This window comes from Mobula birostris, chromosome 1 (genome assembly GCF_030028105.1).
Source record: "Mobula birostris isolate sMobBir1 chromosome 1, sMobBir1.hap1, whole genome shotgun sequence".
In the NCBI taxonomy this organism is placed as follows: domain Eukaryota; kingdom Metazoa; phylum Chordata; class Chondrichthyes; order Myliobatiformes; family Myliobatidae; genus Mobula; species Mobula birostris.
This window is the reverse complement of record NC_092370.1, coordinates 68,992,029-69,005,316: the sequence shown is the minus strand read 5'-3', so window position 1 is coordinate 69,005,316 and position 13,288 is coordinate 68,992,029. Positions and strand designations below refer to the sequence as shown.

Here is a 13,288-nt window from a genome sequence, read left to right as displayed (position 1 = left end):
ATCAATAAAATCACAGCATGGTTTTCCTGGGAAACATATGCATAGCCCTTTCAAAGCATTGCTTCCACTTAAGAAACAGCGCTTCACATACTGTATATCCCATAGGTTACTTTTCCCAGCGTTTGTCCATTGGGGGTGCTTTAGCATTCAGTTAGGTCATGTAATTCAGTTTTAATAATGTTGCTTAGCTCCATATAACTTGATACCCAGATCTAAATTAAAAAAACAACACTCTCAGTCATAAAATCATGGCCGATGACAGATGTCTTCATCATCCTACAGTGAAGATTACAGCATATGTTTGAGTCTATCCCGTTACCTTATGAGTCTATGGGAAAGTCAGGAAGATAATGGATCTCAGGAGAGGGAGTTTGTAGAATGCCTACAGGATGGCTTTTTGGAGCAGCTTGTCCAGAAGCCCACCAGGGGACCGGCTGTTTTGGATTGTGTGCTGTGTAACGAACCTGAGGCGATTAGGGAGCTGGAAGTAAAGGAACCCCTTGGAAGTAGTGATCATAATATGATTGAGTTCAGTTTCAAATTTGAAAAGGAGAAACTCGTATCAGGTGTATCGATATTTCAGTGGAACAGGGGAAATTACAGTGGTATGAGAGAGGAACTGGCCCAAGTCGATTGGAAAAGTAAGCTAAATGGAGGGATGGCAGAGCAGAATTGGATGAAATTCCTACAAGAAATAAGGAAAATGCAGGAAAAATATATTCCAAGAAAAAAGAAAATCATGAATGGAAAAATGGCACAAATGTGGCTAACGAGAGAGGTTAAGGCAAATATAAAAGCAAAAGAAACGTCGTACAAGGAAGCAAAAATTAGTGGGGAAAATGAGGACTGGAGACTTTTAAAAACTTACAGAAGGAAACTAAGAAAGTCATTAGGAAAGAAAAGATAAATTATGAAAGGAAGTTGGTGATTAACATAAAAAAGGATACTAAGAGTTTTTTTAAATATATGAAGAGTAAAAGAGTGACAAGGGTAGATACGGGACCGATTGAAAATGATGCTAGAGAAATTATAATGGATAACAAAGAGATGGCGGAGGAACTGAATGAGTATTTTGCATCAGTCTTCACAGTGGAAGACATGAGCAATATACCTGATAGCCAGAGGTATCAGGGAATAGAATTAGGTACAGTCAAGATTACTAGAGAGAAAGTGCTTGGGAAACTAAGTGGACTAAGAATAGGTAAGTCTCCCGGTCCGAATGAGGTGCACCCAAGGGTTCTGAAGGAGATGGCTTTGGAGATAGTGGAAGTATTGGAAATAATCTTCCAGGAATCAATAGACTCTGGCATGGTTCCGGAGGACTGGAAGGTTGCAAATGTAGTTCTGCTATTTAAGAAAGGAAGGAGGCAGCAAGAAGAAAATTACAGACCTATTAGTCTGACATCGGTAGTTGGAAAGATATTGGAGTCAATCCTCAAGGACGAGGTTATGACATACCTCGAGGTGCATGACAAGATAGGCCGAAGCCACCATGGTTTCATGAAGGGAAGATCCTGCCTCACCAACCTATTGGAATTTTTTGAGGTAATCTCGAATAAGATTGACAAGGGAGAGGCTGTGGATGTTGTGTATTTGGATTTTCAAAAGGCCTTTGATAAGGTGCCGTATATGAGGCTGCTTAATGAGATGAGAGCCCATGGAATTATAGGAAAGATATTGAAATGGGTGGAGCATTGGCTGATAGGCAGAAAGCAAAGGGTGGGAATAAAGGGATCCTATTCTGATTGGTTGCCGGTTACTAGTGGTGTTCCGCAGGGGTTGGTGTTGGGGCCGCTTCTTTTTACGATGTATATCGATGATTTGGATTATGGATTAAATGGTTTTGTGGCTAAGTTTGCGGCTGACACCAAGATAGGTGGAGGAGCAGGAAATGTTGAAGAAACGGAATGGTTGCAGAGAGACTTAGTTAGTTTAGGAGAGTGGACAAAGAAATTGGGGAGAAAATTCAAAAATTGGAAGTGCAAAGGGACTTGGGGGTCCTCGTGCAGGATACCCTAAAGGTTAACCACCAAGTTGGATCGGTGGTAAGGAAAGCGAAAGCTATGTTGGCATTCATTTCAAGAGGAATAGTGTATAAGAGTAAGGAGGTGTTGATGAAGCTCTATGGGGCATTAGTGAGACCTCATTTGGAATACTGTGTGCAGTTTTGGGCCCCCTATCTTAGAAAGGATATACTGATGTTGGAGAGAGTTCAGAGAAGATTTACGAGGATGATTCCTGGAATGCAGGGGCTAACCTATGAGGAGCATTTGTCGGCTCTTGGATTGTATTCATTAGAGTATAGAAGAATCAGGATCTCATAGAAACGTTTCGAATGTTGAAAGGGTTAGACAGAGTAGATGTGGAAAGGTTGTTTCCCTTGGTGGTTGAGTCCAGGACAAGAGACCATTGGCTTAGAATTAGAGGGTACCCAGTTAAAACAGAGATGAGAATTTTTTTTAGCCAGAGGGTCGTGGATTTGTGAAATTCGTTGCCACATACAGCTGTGGAGGCCCGATCATTGAGGGTGTTTAAGGAGGAGATTGACAGGTATCTAATTGGTCAGGGTATCAAGGGATATGGGGGAAAAAAAACGGAAATTGGAACTAGATGGGTGAATAGTTTAGCTCATGGGGGAGCTGCGGAGCAGACTCGATGGGCTGAATGGCCTACTTCTGCTCCTTTGTCTTGTGATCTTGTGACCTGAAACAACCATTGAGAGGCATTATTATATTCAATTACTCCACAATAGTTAAATATGTGTGGCTCTATTATTGCCATATTCTTTCGTATTCAATGCTATGATCAGTTTTTTTTATTATTTAGAGAGAGAGCATTGTACCAGGCCCTTCAAGCCCATTGAGTCCGTGCCATACAGTGATACCCATATGACCAATTAACCTACTAACCTGTACATCTTTGCATTGTGTGGAGGAAACCAGAGCACCAGGAGGAAACCTACGCAGTCACGGGGAGAATGTACAAACTCCCTAGAGACAATGCCGGGATTTGAACCCAGGTTGCTAGCGCTGTGCTAACTACTAAACTATCATGACACCCCAGGTTTTGGCTTTAATTTGTGTTCTATGTCAGAAGAGACTTACATATTAATTTTGTTTCTCTTGTCAAACCTTCAAGAGGACCACAACCTTGTCACAGGGTTTGGAGGCTTGCTTGCCTGCCTCCATGACCCAGAGAGCTATGTTGGCTAGAGTCAGAGCCTTGTGCTTTGACTGTTGGTAGGATCACCCATGCCAAACAGGTCAAAGGGCAGAGGCCAGACTAATATTGGTCCACCGGTCCTCCAGGTTTGGGGGGTTCAACTCAGGGCTAACAACCCTGACTGGTCAAAATTTATTTTTTTTATGGAAACAGCAGTGAAGAATCTTGTATCTGTGTTTGATAGTATTCCTCAGTCCCCACCTGGATTTGCATAACTGACAGTAGTGAAAACCGAGAGGAAGCTACTGGCGCAATGAAGGAAGTCCTGAACATTGCTAAGATCAACCTAAACCCTGGAGCACAATGGAAAAGATAGCCAAGGACAGACGGAGATAGACAACCTTCATTGCTGCCTTAAGCATCAGCGGCGTTACAGGCAGTGACTAACTATTTCTCTTGTCAGAAAAGAGTGCAGTGATAATGAGATATAAATTCTTCACGGTAGCTTAGTTTGTTGAGGATGTCCTTAACATTGAATGGCTACCTGTATGTTTGATGTAATTTACAATGATCCTGTTGAGAGTGGCACGTGGAATTGATCTGTGCACTTCTGGAAACTAGTAAATTGGTAAGCACATTCTCTTCCTTTAAGGCACTGTAGATGTGGTCAAGGAATTTAAGCCTTACAGAGCCAAGCATGAATAAATGACCAAATACAAGGTCTCCCTCTCATACCTTGGCCGCATCAGTAAAAGTGATCTCAGCAATTTAGGATTGTTTTTGGATCACCCAGTGGGACATTGCATTTGATGGATTAACTCTCATTTCCATTCAGCATTCAAATATGCATTAAGAATTTGCACATTATGTGGGACTTCCACTAATTTGGGTAGAAATGTTACTCATCTGTGTGCTGTTTGTAAATCAATGATCAAAGATGTCAAAATAGGTTCTGAGTGCTGCATGGCATTTTCAGCTTGCACCTACCTATTTGAAAACAAACATGAAAATGAATCTCTTAATACTTGTTTTCCATTAACATGCCATTTTCCTATGAACTTGTTAAATAGCAACACGGTTGCCTTGAATTTTGCCTTTTCTTAGAGTCACAATTTGAATCATTTAATATTGAAGGAAAGTATTGAATTTGTTATATCAGTTCTGGATATCTGAAAGGGTTATTCAATTGTTCTTACACTCCCACTGTTTTCCTGTAGTGCTATGATTTACTACAGGTCAAGAGTATTTTCAGATTCCTTTGATATTACTATTAATATAGGTTCCACTACTTTTCAAAACACAGCAACTCATTGTGCCAAACATATTCTGAATTCTAACTGGAACATCAGGCACTTAGGTTAAACCTGTGACATCAGATTAGTTGCACCTTCCATCTGCTCCACCTGTCATAGGATGAAATTACTTAATATGAAAACCAGCCTCCCCTTCATTGACTCTGTCTATACCTCCTGCAGACTTGGTAAAGCTGCTAACATAATCAAGGACCCCTCCCATCACAGTCATTCTTTTTTCTCCCCTCTCTCATGGGACAGAAATTAAAAAAGCTTGCAAACACATACCATCAGACTCACTGACAACTTCTGTCATGCTTTTATAAATTCATTGAATGGATCTCTTATATGCTAAAAGTGAACTTTTAATCTCTTTATGGCCTTTGCACTTTTACTCGTCTACCTGTGTGGCACTTTCTCTGTAATTGTAACACTGTTATCCATTCTGTTTTCTTTTTGTACTACCTTGATATGCTGATGTATGGAATGATCTGCTTTTCACTTTTTTGGTATAGATGACAATAATAAACTGATTATTTGAATAATCTGTTTGTTTTCAGTATTCCAACACAGGATTTTGGTTTCTTTTTGGCTTCATTATTTAATTCAGATTACAAGATAATTCCCTGTGCATAATTTTATTTTACAAAAATATCTTATCCACTGTGACTATTTGTGACCAGCTCTTAATGTCATGAAATCTCTAATTGCAGTTAATAATGTCACTTGTCTTGCAGCACAAGAGGCTGAATACTGCTATAATTTTTGGTGGAGGAGACGCTAAAGTTTTGGAGAGTACTGGATCAAATATTTTGCCAATTGAAGCAGCAGGAAGTTGTGTTGTTGATATTGGTATATCAGATTCTCAGAAAATTTCAAATTCAATGGAAAAATGGATCGAGTCTGTAATGAGAGCATTGCAACGGTATGAAATGTATCTTTATGGAGAATATAAATCAATGATTAACACTGAAGGGGGAGCAACAAATCAACATCCAGAGATTAAGTATTTGAATGTTTATAGAAACATAGAAAAACCTACAGCACAATACAGGCCCTAAGGCCCATAAAGTTGTGTCAAACATGTCCCTACCTTAGAAATTACTAGGGTTATCCATAGCCCTTCTAAGCTCCATGTACCTATCCAAAAGTCTCTTAAAAGACTGTATCGTATCCACCTTCACCAACGTTGCCGGCAGCCCATTCCACACACTCACCACTCTCTGTGTAAAAAAACTTACTCCTGACATCTCCTCTGTACCTACTCCCAAGCACCTTAACCTTGTGCCCTCTTGTGGCAGCCATTTCAGCCCTGGGAAAAAGCCTCTAACTATCCACACGATCAATGCCTCTCATCATCTTATACACCTCAATCAGGTCACCTCTCATCCTCCGTCGCTCCAAGGAGAAAAGGCTGAATTTGCTCTACCTGTTTTCATAAGGCATGCTCCCCAATCCAGGCAACATCCTTGTAAATCTCCTCTGCACCCTTTCTGTGGTTCCCACATCCTTCCTGTAGTGAGGCGATCAGAACTGAGCACAGTACTCCAAGTGGAGTCTGACCAGGGTCCTATATAGCTGCAACATTACCTCTCGGCTCCTAAATTCAATTCCATGATTGATGAAGGCCAATACACCGTATGCCTTCTTAACCATAGAGTCAACCTGCGCAGTTGCTTTGAGTGTCCTGTGGTCTCAGACCTCAAGATCCCTCTGATCCTCCACACAGCCAAGAGTCTTACCATTAATACTATATTCTGCCATCATACTTGACCTACCAAAATGAACCACTTCACACTTATCTGGGTTGAACTCCATCTGCCACTTCTCAGCCCAGTTTTGCAGCCTATCAGTGCCCCACTGTAACCTCTGACAGCCCTCCACACTATACACAACACCCCCAACCTTTGTGCTATCAGCATACTTACTAATCCATCCCTGCACTTCCTCATCCAGATCACTTATAAAAATCATGAAGAGTGAGGGTCCCAGAACAGATCCCTGAGGCACACCACAAGACACCAACCTCCATCTAGGATATGACCCGTCTACAACCACTCTTTGCCTTTTGTGGGCAAGCCAGTTCTGGATCCACAAAGCAATGTCCCCTTGGATCCCATGCCTGCTTACTTACTCAGTAAGCCTTGCATGGGATACCTTATCAAATGCCTTGCTGAAATCCATATACACTACATCTACTGCTCTTCCTTCATCATTGTGTTTAGTCACATCCTCAAAAAATTCAATCAGGCTCGTAAGGCACAACCTGCCTTTGATAAAGCTATGCTGACTATTCCTAATCATATTATACTTCTCCAAATGTTCATAAATCCTGCCCCTCAGGATCTTCTCCATCAACTTACCAATATTTACAATATTTTCTGGGAAAAATCGTATAAATTAGGTGAATTATTGAAAATATTTATCCATTGTTTCTACTTTAATATAAAAGGGAACTGCCTGGTAGATCTGGCACTGGTAGATCTGGCACTGGTAGATCTGCCTGGTAGAGCTGGCAATTCAGGGACATGAGCTTAAATAACATCAGTTTACATTGTGAAATTAAGTTTAGAACCTGTTTTGCTGGTTCAGATCTTGCTATGCCTCTTTATATCACTACTGTCGGGCAGAGGTACAGGAGCCTGAAGACCCACAGTCAACATTTTAGGAATAGCTTCTCCCCCCCCGCCCCCCCCCGATAGAGTTCTGCACAGTCCATGAACCAATGAATATTTCCTATTTCCTCATTATTTTTTTGTATTTCACTATTAATATATTTTTGTAATTTAGAGTAACTATGATGCCTTTCATTGTACTCCTGCAAAATAACAAATTTTCCAGACGTAGGTCAGTGATACTAAATCTGATTTTGATTATGCCTATATTTGCCTGATCTGGATGCAAAGGGTCCTTCTGGCTGGCATGAAGCAAACCAGATTCCATCAGTGTGGCTGGTGCAGTGAAAAGGCCTGCAGCAGTGAATCCCTGTCCTCCAAGCGACCAATAACTGAAAGCCAGTAAAGCTCTACTCCTATTCCCATCTAAGTAACTAAATTCTATTTATGCAGTTTATATCTAGTAGATTTGTTAACAGATATGTAAATCTGAGCTGTTCTTTATATTAAAAAACTCACAAAGGTTGGACTAGAGTAAATAGGTAAATATTACAGTCAACAGTTTCAAATAATTTTGTTCCAATATTGCATTGGCAGTTTTAAAACTATAAATATCTGCTCAGCACACTGCGGTGGATTTCTTTAGGTCTTGTTGCTTCAGTGTGTTTTTGTTCATGGTTGGGTTTCCTTTTGATTGTACATATTTAAACCAGAATGTTTTCTGTTTGTAGAAATGGATTGCGTGCAATACCCGAGGCAGAAATTGGTTTAGCTGTTATCTACAGTTCAACAGATAATTACTGTAACCCGCACAAAAAGCCTATTTGTGGTAAGTTTAGTTCAAGTGATTTTGGCTCAAAGTGTGGCTGAAAAATACAGAGATGTCCAGAAAGACAAAAATGCAGATTCAAGGTTGCTGTATTTTCTAACATAACGTTTTTTATTACAATAAATACAAATACACTGGATTCCGGTTAATCGGGGCAGCTGCTTACTTGGAACAACTCTTAAAGAACTAATGCTAACCGAGACAATAGCTGGGACTCCCTTCGTTAATTTGGGACATGATGCTGTTTAATTAGGACAGCAGCGTTGCCAAACAGTTTCTAACTTGCATTAGTCGTGTGCACTTGTGAGGCTGTTAGACACTACACCATACTTCAAGCAAACAGTTTTTAAATTCTGTTTGTTGTGTGTGCCTGTGTTCAAAAAGCAGTGACTTTTGTCTCTGATAGTTGGTGAAAAATAAGCAGTAAGCCAATTCAGAACTGTTTTGCTCACTGTTATTTCAAGCGTTCAGGCTTGGAGATACCAAAAACTGCCAAGAGTGAAAATGAAACAATTTCACGACTTCATCAAATTAGAAATTATAGACCAGTTAACTTGACTTCAGTGGTTGGGAAGATATTGGAGTCCATTTTAAGGATGAATTTTCAGGGTATTTGGAGGCAATGATAAAATAGGCCAAAGTCAGCGAGGTTTCCTTAAGAGAAAATCTTGCCTGACAACTCTGCTGGAATTCTTTGAGGATAGACAAAGGAGAGTCAGTGGATGTTATTTACTTGTGCTTTCAGAAGGCCTTTGATGAGATATTACACATGAAACTGTTTAACAAGATAAAAGCCCATGGTATTAAAAGAAAAATGCAAGTATGGATAGAAGATTGGTTGACTAGCAGGAGGCAAGGAGTGGAAATAAAGAGGGCCTTATCTGCTTGGCTGTCTGACTTGTGTTCTCTAGAGGTTGCTGTTAAGACCATTTCTTTTTACACTATATGTCAGTGATTTAGATGATAGGATTGAAGGGTTTGTGGCCAAGTTTGCAGACGATACGAAGATAGATGGAGGGGCAGATAGTGTTGTGGAAGCTGCAAAAGGACTTAGATGGATTGAGAGATAGATAAAGAAACGGTAGATGAAATATAGCGTAGGGAAGTGTATGGTTATGCACTTGTGTGGAAGGAATAGAAGCATAAATTATTTTCTATACAGTAAGAAAATTCATAAATTAGATGTGCAAAGGAAGTTGGTAGTCTTCGTGCAGGATTCTCTAAAGGTTAACTTGCAGGTTGAGTCAGTGGTAAGGAAGGCAAATGCAATGTTAGCATTAATTTCAAGAGGACAAGAATATATGAGCGTGAATTGATGCTGAGGCTTTATAAGGCATTGTTTAATCTGCAGTTGGAGTATTGTGAGCAATGTGGGGGCCCTTATCTGAGAAAAAATGTGCTGGTATTGGAGAGGTCCAGAGGAGGTTCATGAGGAGAGTTTGATGACCCATGCCTGTATTCACTGGAGTTTAGAAGAATGGTGGGGGGAGGGGAGAATCTCATTGAAACCTAAAGGATATTGAAAGGCCAAGATAGAGTGGATGTTGAAGTAATGTTCCCTATAGTGGGGGAGTCTAGAACCTGAGGGAACAAACTCAGAATAGAGGGACGTCCATTTAGAATAGAGATAAGGAAGAATTTTTTTAGCCAGGTGGTAGTGAATCTGTGGAATACATTGCCAGAGATGACTGTGGAGGCCAAGTCATTGGATATATTTAAAGTAGATTTTGATTGGTTTTTGATTAGTCAGGGCGTCGAAGGTTACAGAGAGAAGGCAGGAGAATAGGGTTGGGCGGGATCAACCGTGATGCAATGGCCGAGCAGACTCTGGGCCGATTGGCCTATTTCCTGTCTTATGTCTTATGGTCTTATAAGGACACAACGGTTCATTAAAAATGTAGTGTAGTTGAAACATACTGATCTATAACAATGCATGAAGGATGCATGTTTCCTTTAATTTTAATTTTATTTTCATCTTCACTGAAGAATGAATCACTGAGCATACTCATGGAATATACTGGAAAGGATGTATTTATCTGCTTTCCGTTGTCAGGAGTAAAAAAAAAAAGGCTGTGTTTTCCTGAATCATTATAATTTTTCATTTTGTTGGATAGAAGAAGTAAATTATTTCATTATGGGCAATGTTCTTTCCTTTATAGAAACTAGTTCACGAACAATGATTCCAGGTCCTACACTCTCTCAAAGTGACATGATAGCTCCGGAGTTGTCACAAACTATTGCATGTGTTCCAGATACCCAAGCAACGCAGGATCAAAGGACAAGGCATGTACAGTTTTTCAGCCACTGTATCTAATTGATTGGATCTCTTAAAATTACTGACGAAGTCAGTAGTGTTCAAAACCATAGAAAGCGTATTGAAGTTATGGAAAGTAGCAACATAGATTTAGTAGGCTGTTGCAAACATTAGAGAGAGTAGTTTTGAAAGTTTTACAAGCTACCTTCATTGGTGCATGTATACTTGAAATTAATCTATTTAGTATTCTGAAAGAATATGAGGGCAAATATTGAAAATATTTCTGTTGATTGTACATTTGTTAAGAAGGAAACATTAATGCAAGAGATCTGCAGATGCTGTGAAATCCAGAGTAATATACACACAATACTGGGGAAGCTCAGCAGGTCAGCAGCATCAATGGAGAAGAATAAACTGTCGATGTTTTGGGCCAGGACCCTTAATCGGTACTGATATGGATTAGCTGCCATTGGCTAATCAATGGTTCTATCAGTGATTTTTTTTCCCCAGTAGTGTTCTTAGAAGCACAGTATTAAACTCTTTAATTTAGTTCTGAAGAAGCATCCCAAGGCTGAATGTTAAATGCATCTTTTTCAGAAGCTGCCTTATCTGCTGAGTGTTACCAGAACTTTTTGTTTCTATTTCTTATTTCCTTCATCTGCAGACCTATATATTATTTTCTGTGAAGTTAGTGCTTCAGGCCAGTGTTTTTCACCATTGACCTGAAGTTTTTTTCTCTTATTTCTCCACAGACACAGTCTGACATGGCGAACCTTACCAATATTTAGTTTACGCTTTGTAACTGAAAGTCAGACAGTAGATGGAGCAGTTGTCTTGCTGTATGTGTTTTGCCTCTGTTATTAGTAAACGCAGTGTTAAAGTTGTACAGCATGAAACAAGTCCTTTGCGCTGTGTATATACTAGCCGTCATGTCTCTACTAATCCACTTCTCTGTATAAATTTCATATCCCTCTATGCCTTGCTGATATATGTTTCTGTCCGGATGCCTCTTAAATTTACTGTTACCGGGTCTAGGCCCGAAACGTTGATATCTATTCATTTCCATAGATGCTGCTTGACCTGCTGAATTCCTCCAGCATTTTGTGTGCATTGCTTTGGATTTCCAGCACCTGCAGATTTCCTTGTCTTTATAACCTTCCAAGGGACCACTGTATATCAAAGATTCTATACATTTTAAAGAAATGATGTAAACTAATTTGATAATTAACTATATGAAATGCTGTCAAATTTTACAGATCAATCAGAAGTCATGCACAAGTGGTAGAAGAAACACCAGAAATGGAAACGGGTAATAAAGTGGCAACACAGAATATCTCTGCAGTAGAGGAAACGTTCAGCATGAGTCTACTGAATTCTACACAAAAAAAACATTCGAATGAAGAAAAGAGACAAACATTGACGATTGATAACAAAAAAACGTCCACAGCAACAAAACATAAGCACGCTGAAAGAAAAGGCAACAACTCTTCCCAAAAACAGTCCCATCTTATCCACGACTACTTCCAACCAGTGGAAAGAAAAAGGTGAAACTTCAGATTATACGAAGGATAACTAATGAAACTTTCAGTTTAAAAAAAAACTGCTGGAGGAACTCCATATATCAGGCTGCATCTCGGGAGGGGAAGTGGACAGAAGCTGTTTTGGGTTGAGACTGAAAGGACAGATAGCCATTGAGGGTAAAGGGTGGAGCTAGAGCTGGCAATTGATAGCTGGATGCATTGAGGAGGGATAAAAGGCAGATTGGGGAGAGAAGGGTGAAAATAGTGACAAGGATGGAGGGTACTCTTTGATCATAGAATGTCGGTGATGTGCAGATAGAATGGGTGGAGGAGAGGAAAGAAACAGGATGATAATAATTGCAGGGGTAGGGTTTTGGGTGTGTGAAAGAGGAACTGGGTATAGCAAGTGAAACTATTGGTGGTTTTCCCTTCTTTGGTTAGCTTAATACTATTTCAATTTTATTTCCATTCCTATTGTTTTTAAATTGTTTTGCCTACATATTAAAAGAACAGGTCAACATGTTCAGTTTGATGATCTTATATTTCATTTCATTACTGTAAACAGATTAGATAGCGATTGAGAATTGCATTCTGATGATCTCTTAAGCTAAAATACACTAGTAGTACTTGCTGTGCATCTTTCAATCCCTATCTTTAGCAGAATTAAAAAGCTGGAATGAAAATTAAAGGAGATTGTAACTTGAATTCTTTTATATGCATGTATTAAAAATACAGGGAAAGAGAGGAAACTGGATTATCTCAGGCTAAATTTGCAAGAACAGAGGGCCCAGACCTACTAGATGATCATCCTCCACACATTGATTCCACAATGGAAACAAAAGATTCTGAATGCAGAAAGCAGAGTACACAGACCAAATATTTTTCTGAAAACCTCAAAACAGAATCCAATGCCAAGTGTTCAAAAGGTAATGCTGGACCATTAGATGAAGCAAAAACAACAGGAGATGATGTCCCACAGAAAAATGAACTTCTGTGTGAGTTTAAAACAGAAAAAAGAAAACATGAAGAAAACCTGGAAGATGACGTGATATTTTCCGGAGATCAACTACTGGGAGAGAGTAAAAGGAGAAAGGTAGAACTTGACGTTTTGACATACAGTATGAAGGATGAGCATATGACAGATGTGAAAAATGAACCCGTGTCAGAGAATGGGGTTAAAATACCTGTGAGTAATGCTTTGTTTAAATTAATGGTTTTACTTGTGTGCATATAGAACAATCATTTTAATAGAAAGATGATGTAAACCTAATAGCTGCTTCCTTCCTTTGCAAGATAAAATAACAGCTTCTTAAATTCAACCCTTGCCATTATGTTTAAGAAATTACCACCAAACCTCCTACACAATAATTAAAAAGGAGTACTCTGTAGTTTTTCTTTTATTAGATTTATCTTTTAGTATTCCATCAAGTCAGAATCAGGTTTATTATCACTGGCATGTGTTGTGAAATTTGTTAACTTAGCAGCAGCAGTTCAATGCAATACATAATATAGAAGAAGAAGGAAAAAAATATAATAATAAGTGAATCAATTATGGTTTATGTTCAGTGGGTACTCTGCAACAACTGTTAACAAGTGAAAACTGCCGATGCTGTAAA

At 39.4% G+C, this 13,288-nt stretch overlaps 1 protein-coding gene across 3 annotated transcripts in view; it reads left to right on the top strand.

Annotated features, from left to right (window-relative positions):
* nbn (nibrin) overlaps positions 1 to 13,288 on the top strand; it is a 95,886-nt gene that overhangs the window by 25,111 nt on the left and 57,487 nt on the right. For all 3 annotated transcript variants that reach the window (XR_011885819.1, XM_072256689.1, XM_072256700.1), the window contains exons 7-11: positions 5,192 to 5,379; positions 7,801 to 7,898; positions 10,058 to 10,181; positions 11,409 to 11,696; positions 12,408 to 12,858. Coding sequence is in view for 2 of the 3 variants with exons in the window: in XM_072256689.1 (XP_072112790.1) it covers positions 5,192 to 5,379; positions 7,801 to 7,898; positions 10,058 to 10,181; positions 11,409 to 11,696; positions 12,408 to 12,858 (1,149 nt within the window). In the remaining variant the exon portion in view is untranslated. The remainder of the gene's footprint in view (positions 1 to 5,191; positions 5,380 to 7,800; positions 7,899 to 10,057; positions 10,182 to 11,408; positions 11,697 to 12,407; positions 12,859 to 13,288) is intronic.